General features: G+C 45.6%; 1 protein-coding gene across 5 annotated transcripts in view; it reads left to right on the plus strand.

The window, feature by feature from the left end:
• The first annotated feature begins 755 nt into the window (after positions 1–755).
• Positions 756–20,103, plus strand: part of SHQ1 (SHQ1, H/ACA ribonucleoprotein assembly factor) — a 118,314-nt gene continuing 98,966 nt past the window's right edge. The window contains exons 1-3 of one of the 5 annotated variants that reach the window (XM_030206884.1): positions 756–834; positions 2,760–2,913; positions 12,487–12,551. In XM_030206884.1, the coding sequence (XP_030062744.1) occupies positions 2,771–2,913; positions 12,487–12,551 (208 nt within the window). In that variant the 5' untranslated portion in view covers positions 756–834; positions 2,760–2,770. Of the gene's footprint in view, positions 835–898; positions 993–1,096; positions 1,139–2,759; positions 2,914–12,486; positions 12,552–20,103 lie in introns of those variants that run through there. The other 4 variants (XM_030206885.1, XM_030206888.1, XM_030206886.1 and 1 more) reach the window with 4 other exon arrangements.

Consider the following 20,103-nt stretch of genomic DNA (forward strand, 5'->3'; position numbering starts at 1 on the left):
TATTTTTGACTTATAAAACCATTTGTGCCTGAAATGTGTTAAAAACAGAATAATCCATTGTATATCTAAAATGTAAGCCTCTAGAAATGAGATGAAGTGACGATGTGATTCCATGTGCCCCAATGAAAGGAGAGTTTAATTTTACTTCCATTTAATTTCAATATATTCCATCTTTATAGTACCAGGCTTCCGGAGGCAGATTACAACAACAGTTAAGATGAACTCATCAGGAAACAGGATATCCTCACTTAAATTTGGCCATGTATTTCTGTATTCTATACAGCACTTTAGAAAAATTAGAATTAGCAGAAAATAGAGATTATCATTGCTGCTTCTACCAGCTATAATAATTTTTAAGCTATTTTAGTGATATTCAATTTTATTTCATGATTTATATCTAGGTTATATGGGAAACTTTCAAATAAATAATAATAATAATAATAAGCTGCAAAATACGTTTAAAAAATCCTTTATCCTCCACCTTTTAAGGTACTGCCTATCCAACTGGAAAAACTTTGACGGACCACGCATAGGCAGTCTCTTATTTCTAATATAATTCTTTGCTATTGTTTTGAGTGAACTAAGATGCCGGCAAGTTCCGCTTACTGGCTTCAACTCACATAATGGGCCAGATAGGCTCACGCCGTCTCCTCTTCTCAATTTAACCTCGTTGCCTGCTGCCTCTCTGTGAATTTCAAGCCTCGTTCTGGTTTTCCAGTAGTTTCTCTCGCTGTATTCCAAGCCTCGTCCTAGTGGTCCAATAGCTTCTGTCAGGGCGTTCCAGGCCTCTCTCTGGCGTCTCTACGTACTTTCAGAAGCGGGCGGCGTTTGCAAGTAAGAAAATTGTTCTTATATTTACAAATTCAGTGAGATTCTGTGAAGTAAAGAAAACAAAATGTAAAAAAAAATAAACTGACTGCTGTTGTCGCTGCTTTGGGAAACACTCTGATCTGGAAAGGCTTCTTCTCACGTGTCCGGTGAGGTTAAATACGGTTTGTTCACTGCATTCACCGTTCACCAGGGTGGCAGTGTTGTTTATAACACAGAAACTCGCTTTTACAACCACTACAAATATTTGGGTTTTGTTGCGGGTGCAGGTGCTGATGAAAAACGGTGTCCACGTTTGCTGTGGTCTGAAGTAATAACGGGATTTATACTTTTGGTTGCTCATTTTATGTCACATGAGAATGCTTTTGTGCATCTGTTCTAGAGCGCATTTGAACGCGTTTGTTTTGATGTAACATATATAGTAAGATAGTACATGATGGCAGATAAAAGACCTGTGACAAGGATGTTAATATTTCCAAAAATGTGGGGGTCTAATAATTGATAAGTTTCTACTGGTGGTGGTAGGGGAGTTCTGGGGGACCAAGTTTTAAAATCTTTAAATATTAACCAAAGTAGAATGGTTAACTGATCACAGGATACCAGTATGTGACCTAACCAACCCATAGGTTAAGCTTTCCCAGAGGCAGAGAAAACTTATGTAGTGGTTGTACAGATTTAAAAAGAGTTTGGTTTTGGATCTCCTCCCAGCTCCCTCTCCGTTGCAGCGATGCCCCCTCACTGTCCCGCAAGCCATCATCTCCCTTGGCCTCTCAAGCCCCACACCATCCTGGATGTACCTTTTTTAAAAGTATTTTTTATGCTTGGAATTGCGGCTGGCGCTCACCCCATAGCCTTCACTCTGATAGCTTCCTGTTTCTGCCTAGGCAACATTCAAATCGTATTCCATAAAGTAGTGTGTGTAAATTCTAACATGTGGATCTCGAAAGGAGGTGTGGCCATGGGAGGGGCATGGGCAGCTCGTGGGCATTTCCAGAAATGACACACATTATTATAGAATACGCCAGATCCACATCTAAGTTAGGCACGGGCATTTGCACCAGATTTCATTTGGTGTAAATGCGCTTAAATTTAGTCATGGGTCCGGGTGCTGTGCGTATTCTATAAACCGCGCCTAACATTAGGTAGGCGCAGTTTATAGAATAGCGCTAAGCGCGGCTTTTTCTGTGCCAATTTTTTCAGCACCATATATAGAATCTAGTCCATTGTGTGCACTTTTCTTAAAGAGGGCACACTATTTGCACTTGCACAATTTTTCCTGAGAGGGCATGTGTGTGTGTGATGTTTTGTGCAACGCACCCCATAGGAAAAAGTGTGCACTATGTACAAATAGTGTCCCCTCTTTAAGAAAATTGTGCACCAAAGGGGGGGGGGAGGGAGAATCTATAAATGGCACTGAGAAGATCCAGACTAAACCAGTATTCTACAAAGGGTACTTTGCACAGAATGACCTTTACAAAACAGTGTCATCTCATGCCTAACTTGGATGCAAGCACTTTCTTTTGCCAAAAGCTGGTTTAAATGCTGGCACCTAACTAAGATTACTGTGTGCAAAAGTATAAATTACAGGATGCTTTAGCTCGTCCTATAGTAAATGTTTTTCAGTGCGCTATGCCCACATTAGGGTTTAGTACACCTTAGTAAACGGAAGCTTTAATTTCCTTGTTAAAGTGGTTTGACTTCCAGTTTACTTAACTCACAGCATCTAGTAATGATGTTAGTGTAAACAGGCCTTGATGTGTTGGGATTTCAAACTAGGCCTCCATCAAGCCCATTTAGAGAGAATGGGCTTTGTCAATATTATCGCACCGGGAGCCGCTAGCGCAGCTTGATAAAAGAGGCCCTAAGATTGTAATCTGTCCTGTTCTGATTTTTCTTGTAAGACTACTCATTTCTGTAATTTGGATTTTCAGGTGAATTCGACATGATAACCCCAGCGTTTGAACTGAGCCAGGACCCCGATTTCCTCACTATATCAATCAGAGTGCCCTATGCTAGAGTGTCTGAGTTTGACGTATACTATGAAGGAGAGGATTTTAAATTTTATGCCAAACCATATTTCCTCAGGCAAGTGGACGTGGGTGAAATGAGCTCGTTAGAATATCAGAAAAGCTATTTGACAAGCAGTGCTCTGGAGTCGGAAGCAATTTTGGGCGGAGTCAGAGTCAATAAAAATGTACTGACTCTGACTCCAGCTTCAAAATAAAAACTTACATTATACTATATGATAAATGTATCATTTTATATTTATATCTATATATGCACCTATATCTATATAGATATGGATATATAAAAAAATAAAAGATCTTTGTCCTGGATCTAAAATACTGTTAAATATAAGTATTTACCAGTACTTTAAGTCCAGAACAAAACATTTAGGGCTTCTTTTATGAAACCGCGCTAGTGATCCTGCATGGCAATGCCAACGAAGCCCAATTAAAGTGAATAGGCTTTGTTGGCATTGTTGTGCCATGAATTGCTTGCGAGGTTTGGTAAAAGAGGCCCTTAAAGCCTAATATGAGTCAGAGTTGAAGTTGGAGTCAGTTGAAGTAGAAGGTTTGGTGTACTCATACCGCAGCCCTGTTGACAATGTTAAGGTCAAATATCTTAAAATCAAATCTATCAAATATGCCAGTGCACAGTTGCATAAGAAAATATTTTCTTTATTTCAAGGTGGTTCTGGTTGTTTTCAAGGTCACTAGGATCTTACAAAGGAACCTGAGTAATGATAGAATGAAATCCTTACAGTTTTCCTTTAAATCTTATTTATGTCCCTGTGTATAGTTAACATATAATTCTTCCCTATATACAGTTTTAAATCATGAAAGTAAAGGGTCATTTCAGTGCATGTGCTAGTATCACTTTTTTTCCAGACTGTAAAACTGTTCTATAATGACAATAATACTTATCTTCAGAACATAATTATTTATCGCCCTTTTGAAAGAATTCACTCAAGGCGTTATATAGTAAGAATAAATCAAACATAAGCAATAAACAATTATAGCAGTAAAAATATTCAAATAATACAAAGTATGGCATAGTATATTACTTAAAATTTTTTAACTGCATAGAGCAAATCAAAATCAGAAACTTGAAGTTAAATTATTTGCTCAAATTGTTAAATCCTTGTTACACACTTGAAACACAATTGTTATCTAATTATTAACAATTAGCCTCATAAGCCCAGGGTACCTCTTAGAATTAGGACACCAACTGTGATGGCTATCATCTTTGGCTCCACCACCGGCCAAAAAAACTACAGAGAAAAACTCTCAAACTTGATGAAACAAGACGATAGAGTCGTGATTGGATACCACTGGGTCAAGCTAAGTTCCCTCTAATCTGTGGTCTGATTTTTTGTAACATTGGAATGTTTTGACTTCTTATCGTTTTCAACCAGCTTAAGAGTTTCAGCTGTTCTAGTTAGACTTTGCTTATACACTTGATTCAAAATCATTTAACCCTATCGACCCTTTCACTACAGACTTTTCTCTCAGTTAGACCATTAGTTTGAGAGTTTTTCTCTGCAGTTTTTTTGGCCGGTGGTGGAGCCAATGATGATAGCCATCACAGTTGGTGTCCTAATTCTAAGAGGTACCCTGGGCTTATGAGGCTAATTGTTAATAATTAGATAACAATTGTGTTTCAAGTGTGTAACAAGGATTTAACAATTTGAGCAAATAATTTAACTTCAAGTTTTTGATAGTATATTACTTACAATGTCAACACAATACGTAATAGAACATTTTAATAGACAGCGTAGGATATAAGCAATGATGGGACATATACAGTGGGGGAAATAAGTATTTGATCCCTTGCTGATTTTGTAAGTTTGCCCACTGACAAAGACATGAGCAGCCCATAATTGAAGGGTAGGTTATTGGTAACAGTGAGAGATAGCACATCACAAATTAAATCCGGAAAATCACATTGTGGAAAGTATATGAATTTATTTGCATTCTGCAGAGGGAAATAAGTATTTGATCCCCCACCAACCAGTAAGAGATCTGGCCCCTACAGACCAGGTAGATGCTCCAAATCAACTCGTTACCTGCATGACAGACAGCTGTCGGCAATGGTCACCTGTATGAAAGACACCTGTCCACAGACTCAGTGAATCAGTCAGACTCTAACCTCTACAAAATGGCCAAGAGCAAGGAGCTGTCTAAGGATGTCAGGGACAAGATCATACACCTGCACAAGGCTGGAATGGGCTACAAAACCATCAGTAAGACGCTGGGCGAGAAGGAGACAACTGTTGGTGCCATAGTAAGAAAATGGAAGAAGTACAAAATGACTGTCAATCGACAAAGATCTGGGGCTCCACGCAAAATCTCACCTCGTGGGGTATCCTTGATCATGAGGAAGGTTAGAAATCAGCCTACAACTACAAGGGGGGAACTTGTCAATGATCTCAAGGCAGCTGGGACCACTGTCACCACGAAAACCATTGGTAACACATTACGACATAACGGATTGCAATCCTGCAGTGCCCGCAAGGTCCCCCTGCTCCGGAAGGCACATGTGACGGCCCGTCTGAAGTTTGCCAGTGAACACCTGGATGATGCCGAGAGTGATTGGGAGAAGGTGCTGTGGTCAGGTGAGACAAAAATTGAGCTCTTTGGCATGAACTCAACTCGCCGTGTTTGGAGGAAGAGAAATGCTGCCTATGACCCAAAGAACACCGTCCCCACTGTCAAGCATGGAGGTGGAAATGTTATGTTTTGGGGGTGTTTCTCTGCTAAGGGCACAGGACTACTTCACCGCATCAATGGGAGAATGGATGGGGCCATGTACCGTACAATTCTGAGTGACAACGTCCTTCCCTCCGCCAGGGCCTTAAAAATGGGTCGTGGCTGGGTCTTCCAGCACGACAATGACCCAAAACATACAGCCAAGGCAACAAAGGAGTGGCTCAGGAAGAAGCACATTAGGGTCATGGAGTGGCCTAGCCAGTCACCAGACCTTAATCCCATTGAAAACTTATGGAGGGAGCTGAAGCTGCGAGTTGCCAAGCGACAGCCCAGAACTCTTAATGATTTAGAGATGATCTGCAAAGAGGAGTGGACCAAAATTCCTCCTGACATGTGTGCAAACCTCATCATCAACTACAGAAGACGTCTGACCGCTGTGCTTGCCAACAAGGGTTTTGCCACCAAGTATTAGGTCTTGTTTGCCAGAGGGATCAAATACTTATTTCCCTCTGCAGAATGCAAATAAATTCATATACTTTCCAAAATGTGATTTTCCGGATTTAATTTGTGATGTGCTATCTCTCACTGTTACCAATAACCTACCCTTCAATTATGGGCTGCTCATGTCTTTGTCAGTGGGCAAACTTACAAAATCAGCAAGGGATCAAATACTTATTTCCCCCACTGTAGATAGGTAAAAGAGTAAAAGGAGTTAGAAAATAAGGGGACTAATTTAAAGAAAGTTGCACATGAGATCAGAGAGGTGATTAAATGTTATCTCAGCTAGGGTAGGAGTGGATAAATATGTCCTGCTGCAGTATGTGCAGCCCGTGCCACTCCTTGTGTGTATGAGTGAGACTAACAAGTTAGTTAGTTCTTCCATTAAAGGCCTGATTGAAGAGCCAAGCTTTCACCGGCTTCCTGAAGTAGAGAGAGTCTTGTATTAAGCGGAGCCTTTCAGGCAGTGCATTCCAGAGTGTGGGGGCTACCCCGGAGAAGGCTCGCTTGTGGGTATCACATCGTGTAATATCTTTCATCAGTCAATCCACCGGGGAAACATCTCAGAAGAGGAACTTCCATATCATCATGCTGATCAATCCATAGACTGGTGGGTTGTGTCCATCTACCAGCAGGTGGAGATAGAGAGCAAACTTTTGCCTCCCTATATGTGGTCATGTGCTGCCGGAAACTCCTCAGTATGTTCTCTATCTCAGCAGGTGGTGGTCACACACAGCAGCAGCTCTGGCTAGGCCTCCAAGCCTAATTTTTAGGTTTTGTTGAGTGCCTGGGGTTGAGGGCTCTTCTTGAGCAAGTGCAAACCTGGTGGCGCCAGGTCCCTCCTTTTCTCCCCCCTCCCGCTGGCTCAGTTAAAAAAAAAATAAAAAATTTTGAACGTCCTTAAAGGCGTTTATTTCGACGTTTATTTAAACGTTTATTGCAGCTACTCACTGAGACACCAGGTCGTTACAGCTCGGAGCGGAAAGCAGGTAATTTTTACCTTTTTATAGCGGGCAGGGGGTTCCCCGATTGATCTCCACGTGGCATATGGCGTCGGAGGGCGAGGGCGCATAGAGTCGCTCCCCGGATCGCTTGGGCGCTTCTAGAGGGGATGCGGGGGTCTTAAAGTCTGATTCGCCCTTGTTGGGTGACAGTTTGGAGACCGATGAGTGTCCCGGTCCTTCCTCCGGTGTGGCGGTTTTTCCCGCCATAAACGCCCATCCCCCGCTCCTCGCCTCCGCCATCTTGGCCGGCCACGCGGCTCGGACGGCTTCTTCTTGGGCCGCCCTTGAGGTAGGAGACATTAATGCCATGAACGCCCTTAATTTGGGCGACGGCACAAAAGCGGCTAAAGTTAAGCGCCGTTCTTCCCGCGCGGCTCCTTCGCGGAGTGTCGCGCCGGACGCCATCTTGGATGCGCAGCATGTCTCTCCCCCGCTCTTGCAAGCGCCGGTTGAGGGTGCGTCTAGGGCTGTAGCCCAGGCTGCGGAAGTGCACAGTCTGGGGGGTTTCTCCCCCGAGTTTGTTTTGCTGCTGCATCAGGCCTTCCTTATGCAAAACGCTGCCCCTGCTCCCTCGTCTGGTAAAGAGGTTGAGGTTCCCAGAGGTAAACGCCCTCGGGTTGATTCCCAGGCCTTGGAGGACTTTGTCTCCTCCGATGTAGATGAGGGCAGCGTATCTGAGTTCTCCCAACGGTCCTTTGCGGATTCCTTGGAGGAGACGGATCCCCGCTCGGATGGAGCGGATGACCCCTCTGCAGCGCGGCTCTTTAGCTCAGAGGATTTGCCCAACCTGTTAGTGCAGGCCATGGGCATTTTGAAGATTTCCTCTCCGGAGGACGTCTCTCCCTCAGCCCCTGTTGGCTCTGCCATTATGCTGGGGACGAAGCGCCCGCCTAGAACCTTCCACGTGCACGATGCCATGCACACCTTAATTTCGGCTCAATGGGATGTCCCGGAAGCGAGCCTTAAAGTGGCTAGGGCTATGTCCCGCCTCTATCCTATGCCTGAAAGTGAACGTGAGGCCTACCGTGGATTCTTCAATCACTGCGGTGACTAAGAAAACGGCGTTGCCGGTGGAAGGTGGCACGGCCCTAAAGGACGCCCAAGACAGAAGATTGGAGGCGGCCTTAAGGTCGTCCTTTGAGGCGGCTGCTTTAAGTTTGCAGGCCTCAGTTTGCGGCTCCTATGTGGCCAGGGCGTGCCTGACTATGGTGCAGCGGGCTTCCCCCTCGGATCATTCCTTGAGGGCTGATTGGCTGGCCCTGGAATCGGGCTTAGCCTATTTGGCAGACTTGCTGTATGATGTCTTGAGGGCCTCAGCTAAAGGCATGGCTCAGACAGTCTCTGCGCGGCGGTGGCTTTGGCTGAAGCATTGGTCTGCTGACCACGCCTCTAAATCCCGCCTGGCTAGATTGCCTTTTAAGGGCAAGCTGCTCTTTGGGGTCGAGCTGGACAAAATCGTGACCGATCTCGGCACGTCTAAGGGCAAGAAGTTACCAGAGGTCAGGGCTCGGGCTAGTACTCGCCCCGGTACCTCCAGAGGACGGTTTCAGGAAGCCCGTCGGTACCGCCCGGGCAGGTCGGGCTCCTCTGCCCCCTCTTCCTTCAAGAGGAACTTCTCCCCGAAGCAGCATTCCTTTCGCAGAGACCGCCGTCCCGGAGGTGCCCCCTCCGGTCCTCCCCCAGGGTCTCGTACCCAATGACGGGGCCTTGGTCCACGCCCCAGTGCAGATTGGAGGACGGCTGTCCTCGTTCCTGGGCGAGTGGACCACAATAACTTCAGACGCTTGGGTGCTGGAAGTCATCAGAGACGGCTACAAGCTATTCTGCCGACCCTTAAGAGACGGGTTTGTACTCTCTCCCTGCAAGTCTCCGGTCAAAGCTGTGGCAGTGCAGCAGACCTTGGACAATCTGATCCGCCTGGGTGCGGTCGTTCCGGTGCCAGAAAGTCAGCTTGGCAAGGGGCGTTACTCCATTTACTTTGTGGTACCAAAGAAAGGAGGTTCTGTACGGCCTATCCTCGACCTCAAAGGGGTCAATCGGGCCTTGAAAGTTCGGCACTTTCGCATGGAGACTCTCCGCTCTGTTATAGCGGCAGTGAAGGCAGGGGAGTACCTGGAATCCTTGGACATCAAGGAAGCGTACTTGCATATTCCCATCTGGCCTCCCCATCAACGCTTTCTGCGTTTTGCAGTCCTGGGCCGATACTTCCAGTTCAGAGCCCTCCCTTTCGGGTTGGCTACTGCTCCGCGGACCTTCTCCAAAGTAATGGTGGTCATCGCGGCCTTCCTGAGGAAGGAAGGAGTACAAGTCCATCCTTATCTGGACGACTGGTTGATCCGAGCCCCCTCTTATGCAGAGTGCGGCAAAGCTGTGAACCGGGTGGTTGCTCTTTTGAGCTCCCTGGGGTGGATCATCAACTGGGAGAAGAGCCAGGTGCGCCCAACTCAGTCCCTGGAGTATCTGGGAGTTCGATTCGACACCCAAGTGGGCAGAGTGTTCCTGCCAGACAATCGGATTGTCAAGCTTCAGGCTCAGGTGGACCAGTTCCTAGTAGCCTCTCCTCTTCGGGCTTGGGACTATGTGCAGCTGTTGGGCTCTATGACGGCCACGATGGAAGTAGTGCCCTGGGCCAGGGCTCATATGAGACCACTACAACACTCTCTGCTGCAGCGCTGGACTCCGATGTCGGAGGATTATGCTGTGCGCCTTCCCTTGTACCCAGCAGTGCGCAAGGCGCTGAGCTGGTGGACGCAGACAGACAAGTTGTCTGCAGGAATGCCTCTGGTGACCCCGGAGTGGATTGTTGTCACGACGGACGCATCTTTGTCGGGCTGGGGAGCCCACTGCTTGGGAAGGACAGCACAGGGGCTCTGGTCTCCTGCAGAGGCAAAGTGGTCTATCAACCTCCTGGAACTCAGAGCCATTCGGTTGGCGCTTTTGGAGTTCATCCCGGTACTGGCGTTGAAGCCAGTACGGGTCCTGTCGGACAATGCTACGGCTGTGGCCTATGTCAACCGCCAGGGAGGTACCAAGAGCGCCCCTCTAGCCAAGGAGGCCATGAATCTATGCCAGTGGGCGGAAGCGAACCTGGAACAGCTGTCAGCGGCCCACATTGCCGGAGTCATGAATGTCAAAGCGGACTTTCTCAGTCGCCATACCTTGGAGCCCGGAGAGTGGCAGCTATCTGCTAAGGCGTTCTTGGACATCACGAAGCGCTGGGGCCAGCCGAGCCTAGATCTGATGGCGTCATCGGCCAATTGCCAAGTGCCGCGCTTTTTCAGCAGAGGACGGGACCCTCGATCCCTGGGAGTAGATGCTCTTCTCCAACAGTGGCCGACACAAGAGCTTCTCTATGTGTTCCCGCCCTGGCCCATGTTGGGCAGGGTGCTAGACCGTGTGGCAAAGCATCCAGGCCGGATAATCCTGGTGGGTCCGGATTGGCCCAGACGTCCCTGTTATGCGGACTTGATCAGGCTCTCAGTTGACGATCCTCTGCGGCTGCCAGTGGAGCAGGGCCTGTTACATCAGGGTCCCGTGGTGATGGAGGATCCCTCCCCCTTTGGTCTTACAGCCTGGCTATTGAGCGGCAGCGTCTGAGAAAGAAGGGCTTCTTAGACAAGGTCATCGCCACTATGCTGAGAGCGAGGAAGCGCTCTACTTCTACTGCTTACGCCAGGGTTTGGCGTATCTTTGCAGCGTGGTGTGAAGCAGGCTCACTTTCTCCCTTCACTGCTCCAATATCTTCAGTGTTGGCGTTCCTGCAAGAAGGTCTGGAGAAAGGCCTGTCGCTCAGTTCCCTTAAAGTCCAGGTAGCGGCTCTGGCTTGCTTCAGGGGCCGCCTGAAGGGTGCTTCCCTGGCTTCGCAGCCAGATGTGGTGCGCTTTCTCAAGGGAGTTAATCACCTGCGCCCTCCTCTGCACTCAGTGGTGCCTGCGTGGAATCTCAACCTGGTGCTAAGAGCATTGCAGAAGCCGCCTTTTGAACCCTTGTCGAGGGCATCTCTGAAAGACCTGACGTTGAAAGCAGTCTTTTTGGTGGCTATCACTTCAGCCAGAAGAGTTTCCGAGCTCCAGACACTCTCATGTCGAGAGCCTTTTCTGCAGTTCACTGAGGCGGGAGTGACTATTCGCACAGTGCCTTCCTTCCTGCCCAAGATTGTTTCTCGCTTCCATGTGAATCAGCAGCTCTGTCTCCCTTCCTTTCGGAGGGAGGACTACCCAGAGGAATACTCTGCTCTCAAATATCTGGATGTGAGACGAGTCATCATCAGATACTTGGAAGTGACCAATGATTTCCGAAAATCGGATCATCTGTTTGTCCTGTTTGCAGGTCCTCGTAAGGGTCTGCAGGCTGCTAAGCCTACAGTGGCAAGATGGGTCAAGGAAGCCATTGCAGCGGCTTATGTGGCCGCGGGGAAGGTGCCGCCTATCCAGCTGAAGGCTCACTCCACTAGAGCTCAGGCGGCCTCGATGGCAGAGGCCGGGTCCGTCTCCTTGGAAGAGATTTGCAAGGCGGCAACTTGGGCTTCGGCCCATACCTTCTCCAGGCATTACCACTTGACTGTGGCTGCTCGGGCGGAGGCCCGGTTTGGAGCTTCAGTGTTGCGGTCAGGGATTTCTATGTCCCGCCCTGGGTGAGTACTGCTTCGGTACATCCCACCAGTCTATGGATTGATCAGCATGATGATATGGAAGGTAAAATTATGTATCATACCTGATAATTTTCTTTCCATTAATCATAGCTGATCAATCCATAGCCCCTCCCAGATATCTGTACTGTTTATATTCTGGTTGAATTTTAGGTTCAAGTTTAGTCTTCAGTTACTTCAGGAAGACTTCGTGTTCAAGTTTTTCACTTGGATTCTTCAAGAGTTGAGACGAGTTTGTGTTACAGTGAGCTGCTGCATTCCTCTCCCCTCCGTTTTACGGGGCTGGATTGAGACTTAAATTCTGCCGGCACTCCCTCCCGCTTCGTGCGGCTGTAGGGCAGCTTTGTACCCCTCCCGCTTCGGCGGTGTTAGGGTCAGTCAGCTCCTCCCGCGGTTGCGGTTGCAGGATAAGCCAGATCCCCCCGCATCGGCGGGTGTGGTGTCCCTCCCCCGCTCCGCGGGGATGAGCTGGACGGATTCCCCTCCCCCACTTGTGTGGGGATGAGCTGGGTTAATTCCTCTCCCCCGTTTCGGCGGTGGTGAGCTGGGCAGAGTGTCCCTTTGTGGGTGTAATTCTCTAAGTGCTGAGTCCTGCGGATGGAGCTTTGATATCGACATACTGAGGAGTTTCCGGCAGCACATGACCACATATAGGGAGGCAAAAGTTTGCTCTCTATCTCCACCTGCTGGTAGATGGACACAACCCACCAGTCTATGGATTGATCAGCTATGATTAATGGAAAGAAAATTATCAGGTATGATACATAATTTTACCATTTTCCATTTTCATCCACAGATTGACACTTCCAGGAAGAATTGTGGAAGATGGAAGAGAAAAAGCATCTTATAATGCAGAAGAAGGTATTTTATTGATTTTATTATAATTATTATTTCTGTTATCATTTGTGTAGCACTACCAGGTGTACATGGAGTTACTATCTAGCCAACACAAATGGCCAAGACATATAGACAAAAGACTAGGGAGTTTGAGTTTAAGCAATGAGGCCATGAATTGAAGAACTAAGCCAGGTGGGTTGTAAGTGGAGATTAGCTGAAGGGAAGCATTAATTGAACAGAACTGCAGGGAATGAGGCTTTATAAATGAAGGTTAGAAAAAAAAATATCTGCTGGGCAAGAAGGAAGTTTTGAGTCATAACTGTACTGAGAAAATCCAGCTTCACTTACTGTTGGGAGTCACGAGCTCCCAATTAAATCACAGGTCTAGGAACCTTGGGAAACAGCTAGACCCAGCACTTAATGCTGATCTCACAAATCCAGACAACCTTCAGGGGCTGCCTCAATCATCTGTGACAACTACGCTGTCTCACGCTGTACATTGAAAAGACAAGAACACAGTGGTTCACGCCATGATAACATCAAGGTTGGATTACTGTAGTGACCCTGCAATAGTCTGACTACAAAGGACTTCAACCTGCTTTATATGTGCCACAGTGCCATTGGTTGCCTGAGCATTTGTATATTACTTTAATATCTTAGGTGATTTTTCCCTGTAGGAAACTCATGCTTAATCATATTAGCTAAACACAAACTTACATAATCAATATTGATATAAAGGTGTAAACTCTAGCAAAAAAGGAAACAAGGCATCATAAAATATTCACATATATCCTTGTTATAGCTGCAGGTAATTCCTGGTTGTAATACCGATAAATGATATTTGCTAACAGTTTATTTTGTTTATTTATTAGGATTTATTTACTGCCTTTTTGCAGTGTACAACAAGCATAAGTTAAACATAGGCAATAGACAATTACAGCAGTAAAAATATTCAAATGATACAAGGTATGGCATAGTATACTACATTACAATGTCAACACAAATGTTGAAGACTCACCTCTTCAAGAAAGCCTACCCGAATGATCCTACTTAACTTTTTAAGCCCATCCACATGATCCCTGTCTTGATGATTATTATACCTTTAGACTATCCAGCTCATTTTCGAAAGTGATCGCCGGCCATTTTCCGGCATAAATCGGGAGATGGCCAGCGATCTCGCAAAAGATGATCTCGCAAAAGCGGCCAAATCAGTATAATTGAAAGCCTGCTTTTTTGGCAGCGTCGCCGGCCAAAGTTCAAAGGGGCGTGTCGGCGGCGAAGCGAAGGCGGGGCATGGGCGTGCCTACCAGATGGCCGGCTTTCGGCCATAATGGAAAAAAAAACGGCGATAAGCAGTATATCGCCGGGTTTACTTGGTCCTTTTATTTTCACGACCAAGCCTCAAAAAGGTGCACCAAATAACCAGATGACCACTGGAGGGAATGGGGGATGACCTCCCAATACTCCCCCAGTGGTCACCAACCCCCTCCCATACTAAAAAAATAAAACTAAAAACCTTTTTTGCCAGCCTGTATGCCAGCCTCAAATGCCGTACCCACCTCCATGACAGCAGAATGTGTTGTATCCTCCGACAGCCTTTCCCTGGTTGCGATGTGGCTCTCGGGTGAGTGTGACACCTTTTCTGTTAGGTGCCCTGCAGAGTCACATTAGCAATGCATTGTGGTGGGTGTAGGGTACTGGGCTCTACTCCCATGGTGCTTTTCCCCCCTGCTAACTGGGTCAGTGTGTGCCCTGTTTTGTTTCCGGTAGTCCATGAGGTAGTGGCCATTTGTAAGCCAGTTTTAGATCCCTTTCATGTGTTACCCACGTTCGAGAACGTTATTACCTTGAATGTGGCTGAAAGAGGGCATTGTACACCATTCTGCCAGCTCTGACCTACTGCTAATCTCAGTACCAGGGAGACTCTGCCAGTGGGGCACAACCTCTGATCTGCAGTTAACTGTGAGTAAACGTGCTTATTCAAATAAAGGACTTTTTCAAAGAGATTAGTCTTCAGGTGTCACCTGGTGTGCCAAGGTTATACAGCAGCAACAAGTCCTAGAGGCCTGCGTGTATGCAGGTCCCTGGAGCACGTTTAGTGGGTACCGCAGTGCACTTAAGGCAGGCGGACCCAGGCCCATCCCCCCCTACCTGTAACACCTGTGCTGGTAATGGAAGCCCTCCAAAACCCACTGTACCCACATGTAGTTGCCCCCTTCACCCCTAAGAGCTTTGGTAGTGTTGTACATTTGTGGGTAGTGGGGTTTAGGGGGGGGGGTTGGGGGGCTCAGCACCCAAAGTAAGGGAGCTATGCATGTGGGAGGTTTTTCTGAAGTCCACCGCACTACCCCTAGGGTGGCCAGCTGGTGTCCTGGCATGTCAGGGGGACCAGTGCGCTACAAATGCTGGCTCCTCGCACGACCAAATGCCTTGGATTTCGCCGGGTTGAAGATGGCTGGCATTTTTTCCCATTATCGCTGAAAAACAAACCCGGCCATCTCAAACCCGGCGAACTCCAAGGCATTTGGCCGGGCTAAACCGTATTATTGAAAAAAAGATGGTCGGCCATCTTTTTCAATAATACGGTTCCGGCCAGCTGTAGCGCCACCGCCAACATAGATCGCTGGCGACGTTCGATTATGCCCCTCCACGTCTCCCAATCTCCTTATGCCTATCCCTCAATCTCTTCCTCTCCATCCCTCCTACTCCTTACCCTCTCCCAATCTCTTTCTCTTTTCCTTTTGCTCATCCTATCTTTGTCTACCTCTCCATATTTAATTCACATATCCTCAAAACCCCGTTATTACTATGTTTACTACAACTTGAAATATTCTCCTTCAAGACTTTGTAATTGTGTTTTGGTTTTTTTTTACTATGTAAGCCGCATTGAACCTGCTATGTGTGGGAGAGCGCATTGTACAAATGTAATAAATAAACACAATACACAATAAAACATTTTACTAGACAGCATAGAGGTGTATTTTCACAGCACTTAGACTTACAAAGTTACATAGTAATCTAAGTAAGTCTATGGGTTCTGTTTATGAAGGCACACTATCTTTTTAGCTCGCTAATGATAGACACCTATTATATTCCTGTGGGTGTGTGTAGCGTTTGCGTGCCTACAGTACAGCATAGTAAACAGGGCTCTTTTACTAAGACACGTAGGCACCTGTGCGCGTACAACGGACGTCAAATTAGAACTACTGCCCAGCTACTGTGTGCCCCGGGCAGTAATTCTAATTTCTATTCGCGTCCAAAACACGTGGCAGAAAATAATTTCTATTTTCTACTGTGTGGCGCTAACCGGGAGGTAATTGGCAGTGTACATGTGCTGACGATTATTTATTTATTTATCAAAGTATTTATACCCCACATTACCCCCACAAACATGCAGGCTCAATGTGGCTTACAAAACCAGAGAGAGAGAGAGAGATCTCTGGGTGATATCAAAGACAAATTAGAATTGAAGAGCAAGAGTGCAAGAAAGGAAGAAAAGACACTTTACATAGAACATTACAGAAGAATGGGTCCAACCAGATTCCACGTTTGTATATTTGCAGGGGTTGTAGTCCTACATAGTTCTTGTAGAAAATGATTTTGTAAACAGATGCGTTTTTAAATCCCTGTGGATTACCGCCTGTTTAATGCATGAGGCCTTACCGCTAAGTCAGTGGGTGGTGGTAAGGTCTGAGGCCCAAAATGGAGGCGCACTAATTTTTATTTTACCGCATGTCCATTTTTGGGGGGGGAGAAAAAAAAGACCTTTTTAGCAGGCGTGCTGAAAAATGGACCTGTGCGAGACCAATTCACATGTCTGTACCAGCGCAGGCCATTTTTCAGCTCACATTAGTGAAAGGGCCCCTAAGTGCTTTGAAAATGAGTTCCATTGGGTCGAAGCAAAAATGAAACATTTATTTATTTATAGCATTTATATCCCACACTTTCCCACCCATTGGTAGGCTCAGTGTGGCTTACATTAGTTCAAAAAGGCTAACATCAGTGTAAAAGGCTTACATCAATCTAGAAACAAAGAATCAGATACATTACTACTACTACTATAGATCATTTCTATAGTGCTACCAGTCAGTCATACGCAGCGCTTTACAATTGAACATGAAGAAAAGACAGTCCCTGCTCAAAAGAGCTTACAATCTAAATACATTAAGGGTGAAGTAGTTGGTGAGTAATGACAGAGGGAAATAAAAGAGAAAGGTGCAGAAGAATTCAATACAGCCGCATAACAGTAACAGTTCAGGAGTCACTAATGCAATGTGGGACTGTAGTTTCTGTCTTCTAGCCAGTCATTGAGTTGAACACAGACTTCTTGTTCTGTAAGTTTTCCTAGAAATGGGATGTTAGATACTGGCTGATAACTTGTCCTGGTTAAGGTAGTTCTTCTTTAGCAAAAGACGCATCACTTCTGTTGGTAGTTGCTCATTAGATGAGGCCCCTGCTTGCCTGCTTCACTATCTTTGATGGGCAAGGGTCGAGAGAGCAGATAGTTGGTGGAAGGCCTCTTAGGATATTGTCAAGGCCTTCCTCTGTTATTGGGTTAAAAGAGTTCCATATATCTGTGTCAGGAGGTGATGAGCTTGTGCGCTTCTGGTTAGCAGACTTGAAACTGGGTGGGACTGCCTGTAAATCCTAGTGGAGATTTTTAATTTTGTTGGCAAAGTATGCAGCAAAATCATTGCAATTCGGTTTTGACTGGACAGGCTGGTTTTGTTGTGAGGGTTGCAGTAGGCTTTTTACTATGCTGAACAGGTGCTTGGCTGAACTGGCAGCCTGTTCAATGCACTGAGACAAATATTGTTTTTCTGGCTGCTGTTAAGGCTTGGTCGTACTTTGTCATGTGTTTCCTTCAGTTTAGCCTGTCCTCATCCAGACGAGATTTATGTTTTGCCTGAGGGCATTATTATGAAACAGATGTTAAGTACTTATCTTTTAATTTACGTTTATGCCCTAGTATATTATCCACACAAATGTGTAATTGTAGATTTTTTTCATTCAGAGTGTCCTGTCTAGTAGAAAAAATGTTTAACAAGTTTCTGAAACTTGTACTGTTGCAGTTTTCCACATTTAGGACCTTTTTTCTTTCAGATTTTAGTGATTACAGTCCACCAAGGTGATCATGACATTATTGGCAGCGCCTGATCTTTCTAATGGTCTCCCATCTATCTCTTAGTCAGGTCTGACTCTGCTTAGTTTCTGAGATATGACAAGTTCTGGCTCTCCCAGGAGAATAGGGGAATGGGACTTGATATGTCGCCTTTCTGTGGTTTTAGCAACTACATTCAAAGCGGTTTACATAGTATACACAGGTACTTATTTGTACCTAAGGCAATGGAGGGTTAAGTGACTTACCCAGAGTCACAGGGAGCTGCAGTGGGAATTGAACCAAGTTCCCCAGGATGAAAGTCCGCTGTGCTAACCACTAGGCTACTCCTCCACTCAAGAGAATGGCGCTGGGTGAATAGTGAGTAGGTGACTTGTTATCAAAGATTTGTGCAACTTAATTTTTTTAACAGAGAGGATTTGGAGATTTGTGATCTGAAATAAACATGAAACCTTCAGCTTCAGGACTTCAAATAATCAGACTGGTGGGTTTCCCTGCAATACGAGAGTGTTCTGATACATCTTACTGGGGAGTTCAGAATGGCATTCTGTGCTTGTAATTTCTATTGCTCTTGTTTTTACCGCCTTGGAGAAGGTGATGAATTTAGGGCTCTGTCTCTAGTGTTAACGTGCACTAATTTTTAGTACGCGCTAAAAAGTGTTCATGCCTACGACGCGGCTTAGTAAACAGTGCCCTTAGATTCAAGAAATAGGGGAAATCGTTTCTGTTTTTTATTAAATTTTATATTATATTATACAACTCTTTGAGTGATAATACAAGAAATAGGAAAATAACCTTAAGGACATTTTCAAAACAAGATGACTGAAATAATTCATTAATTATCATCCACTATACTTCTAAGTAATTTAGATCCAGGAAAGAAAAAAAAGAAGAAGATATATATATCTTGTAATTAACTAAATTAAGTTAATGCTACCCAGGTTGCTTACCCCAGGCTATCATAGAGTGTATCATCTATGACTAGATGGTTACATTAACCTCTTCTTTGCTTAACAAAACTTCTTCTAATTGTTTGGGATCAAGAAATTGAAATTGCTTAGATTGAAATAATATACGACAGATACAGGGAAATTTAAGTACAAAATTTGCACCTAACACCAAAGTCCTTGGGCGTAAAGCTAAAAAAGCTTTACGCCTTTTCTGGGTTTCTCTGGACAGGTCAGGATAAATTCTTATTTTAGATCCCAAAAATAAAGAGTCCAAATGACGAAAGGAAAGTTTTTTAATACTGCATCTCGATCCATTTCCAAAGCAAAGGAAGCCAACATAGTTGTTCTCTGAGTTATGACCTCTAATGAGGATTCCAAAAAAGATGTGAGGTTCATTACTTCTCCTCCTTGGGATTGTAAAGTTCCTGGTAACATCTTAACGTTACTTTGTAAATACTGCGCCCGGGTTATGGGTGGTAATGAATCCCCTGACATACCTACAATTTCAACCAGGTATTTTTTAACCGGTGTAATTAAAGGTGATCTAGGAAAGTTAGTCAGCCTCAAATTGAGCCTCCTAGATTGATTTTCTAAATATTCCAATCATCTAGAAGTAAAACTTTTCTCCCTTAATGAGACTTCTTCCGCAAGTTCCAACTTCTGAATTCTTTCATCTAATAATTTCACTTCAGAAACTTGTTGAGCAGTAACCTGTGCCTGGATGAGAGCAGCTTCGGATAAAGTCTTAATTTCACTAGAATTTTTAATTATCAGTGATTGCAAAGAAGATTGCATATTAAATGTCAAGTCCCAGAGTGACTCCATTGTCACTACGGCTGGTTTTTCCATTTCCCCAAAGAAAAAACAGGAAGAGGGGCATTAGCAGACTGTTTCAATATACTCACTATACTACTGCAAATCATTTCTATAGCGCTACCAGTCGTACACAGCGCTTCACAATTGAACATGAAGAAAAGACAGTCCCTGCTCAAAAGAGCTTACAATGTAAATCAGGACAGACAGACAGACAGGACAAATAAGGGATAAGGGAAGGACAGACAGAAGGACAGTACACAGGTACTGCTGTTTGTTCCTCCAGCCTGTTAGTGCTTGATGTTCCTCTCAGCGTGGGCAGGTTACTTCCCTGTTTGCACAGGTCTCGACTTGGAGCCTGGGCTGCAGGACTTGAGTCCACACTGCCTCATTCTGGCTGAGGAGGAGCCGCACGTTGGATGGGGCTCAAGGAAACCCCGTCTACACTGCTGGCAAGCGCCGATGCGCTTGCACCGACAGTGGGGTTAGAAGCTTGCCTGGGACCTGGCGTCACCCCGAATTGTTCCAAAGTCGTCTGCTGAAGAAGATGAGTCCCGATAGGGGTGGAGGGATTTTCCCGAACCTCGCCTCTCCTTTTCCCCATTTCACGGTGAAAAGAAAAGAGCCCTCTTCAGCAGTATTTAGGTCACAAATCTGAGCGCGTCTGGAGCACTTACTCACATCGCCGCCATCT

The sequence above is a fragment of the Microcaecilia unicolor genome, chromosome 6 (genome assembly GCF_901765095.1).
Source record: "Microcaecilia unicolor chromosome 6, aMicUni1.1, whole genome shotgun sequence".
Lineage (NCBI taxonomy): Eukaryota > Metazoa > Chordata > Amphibia > Gymnophiona > Siphonopidae > Microcaecilia > Microcaecilia unicolor.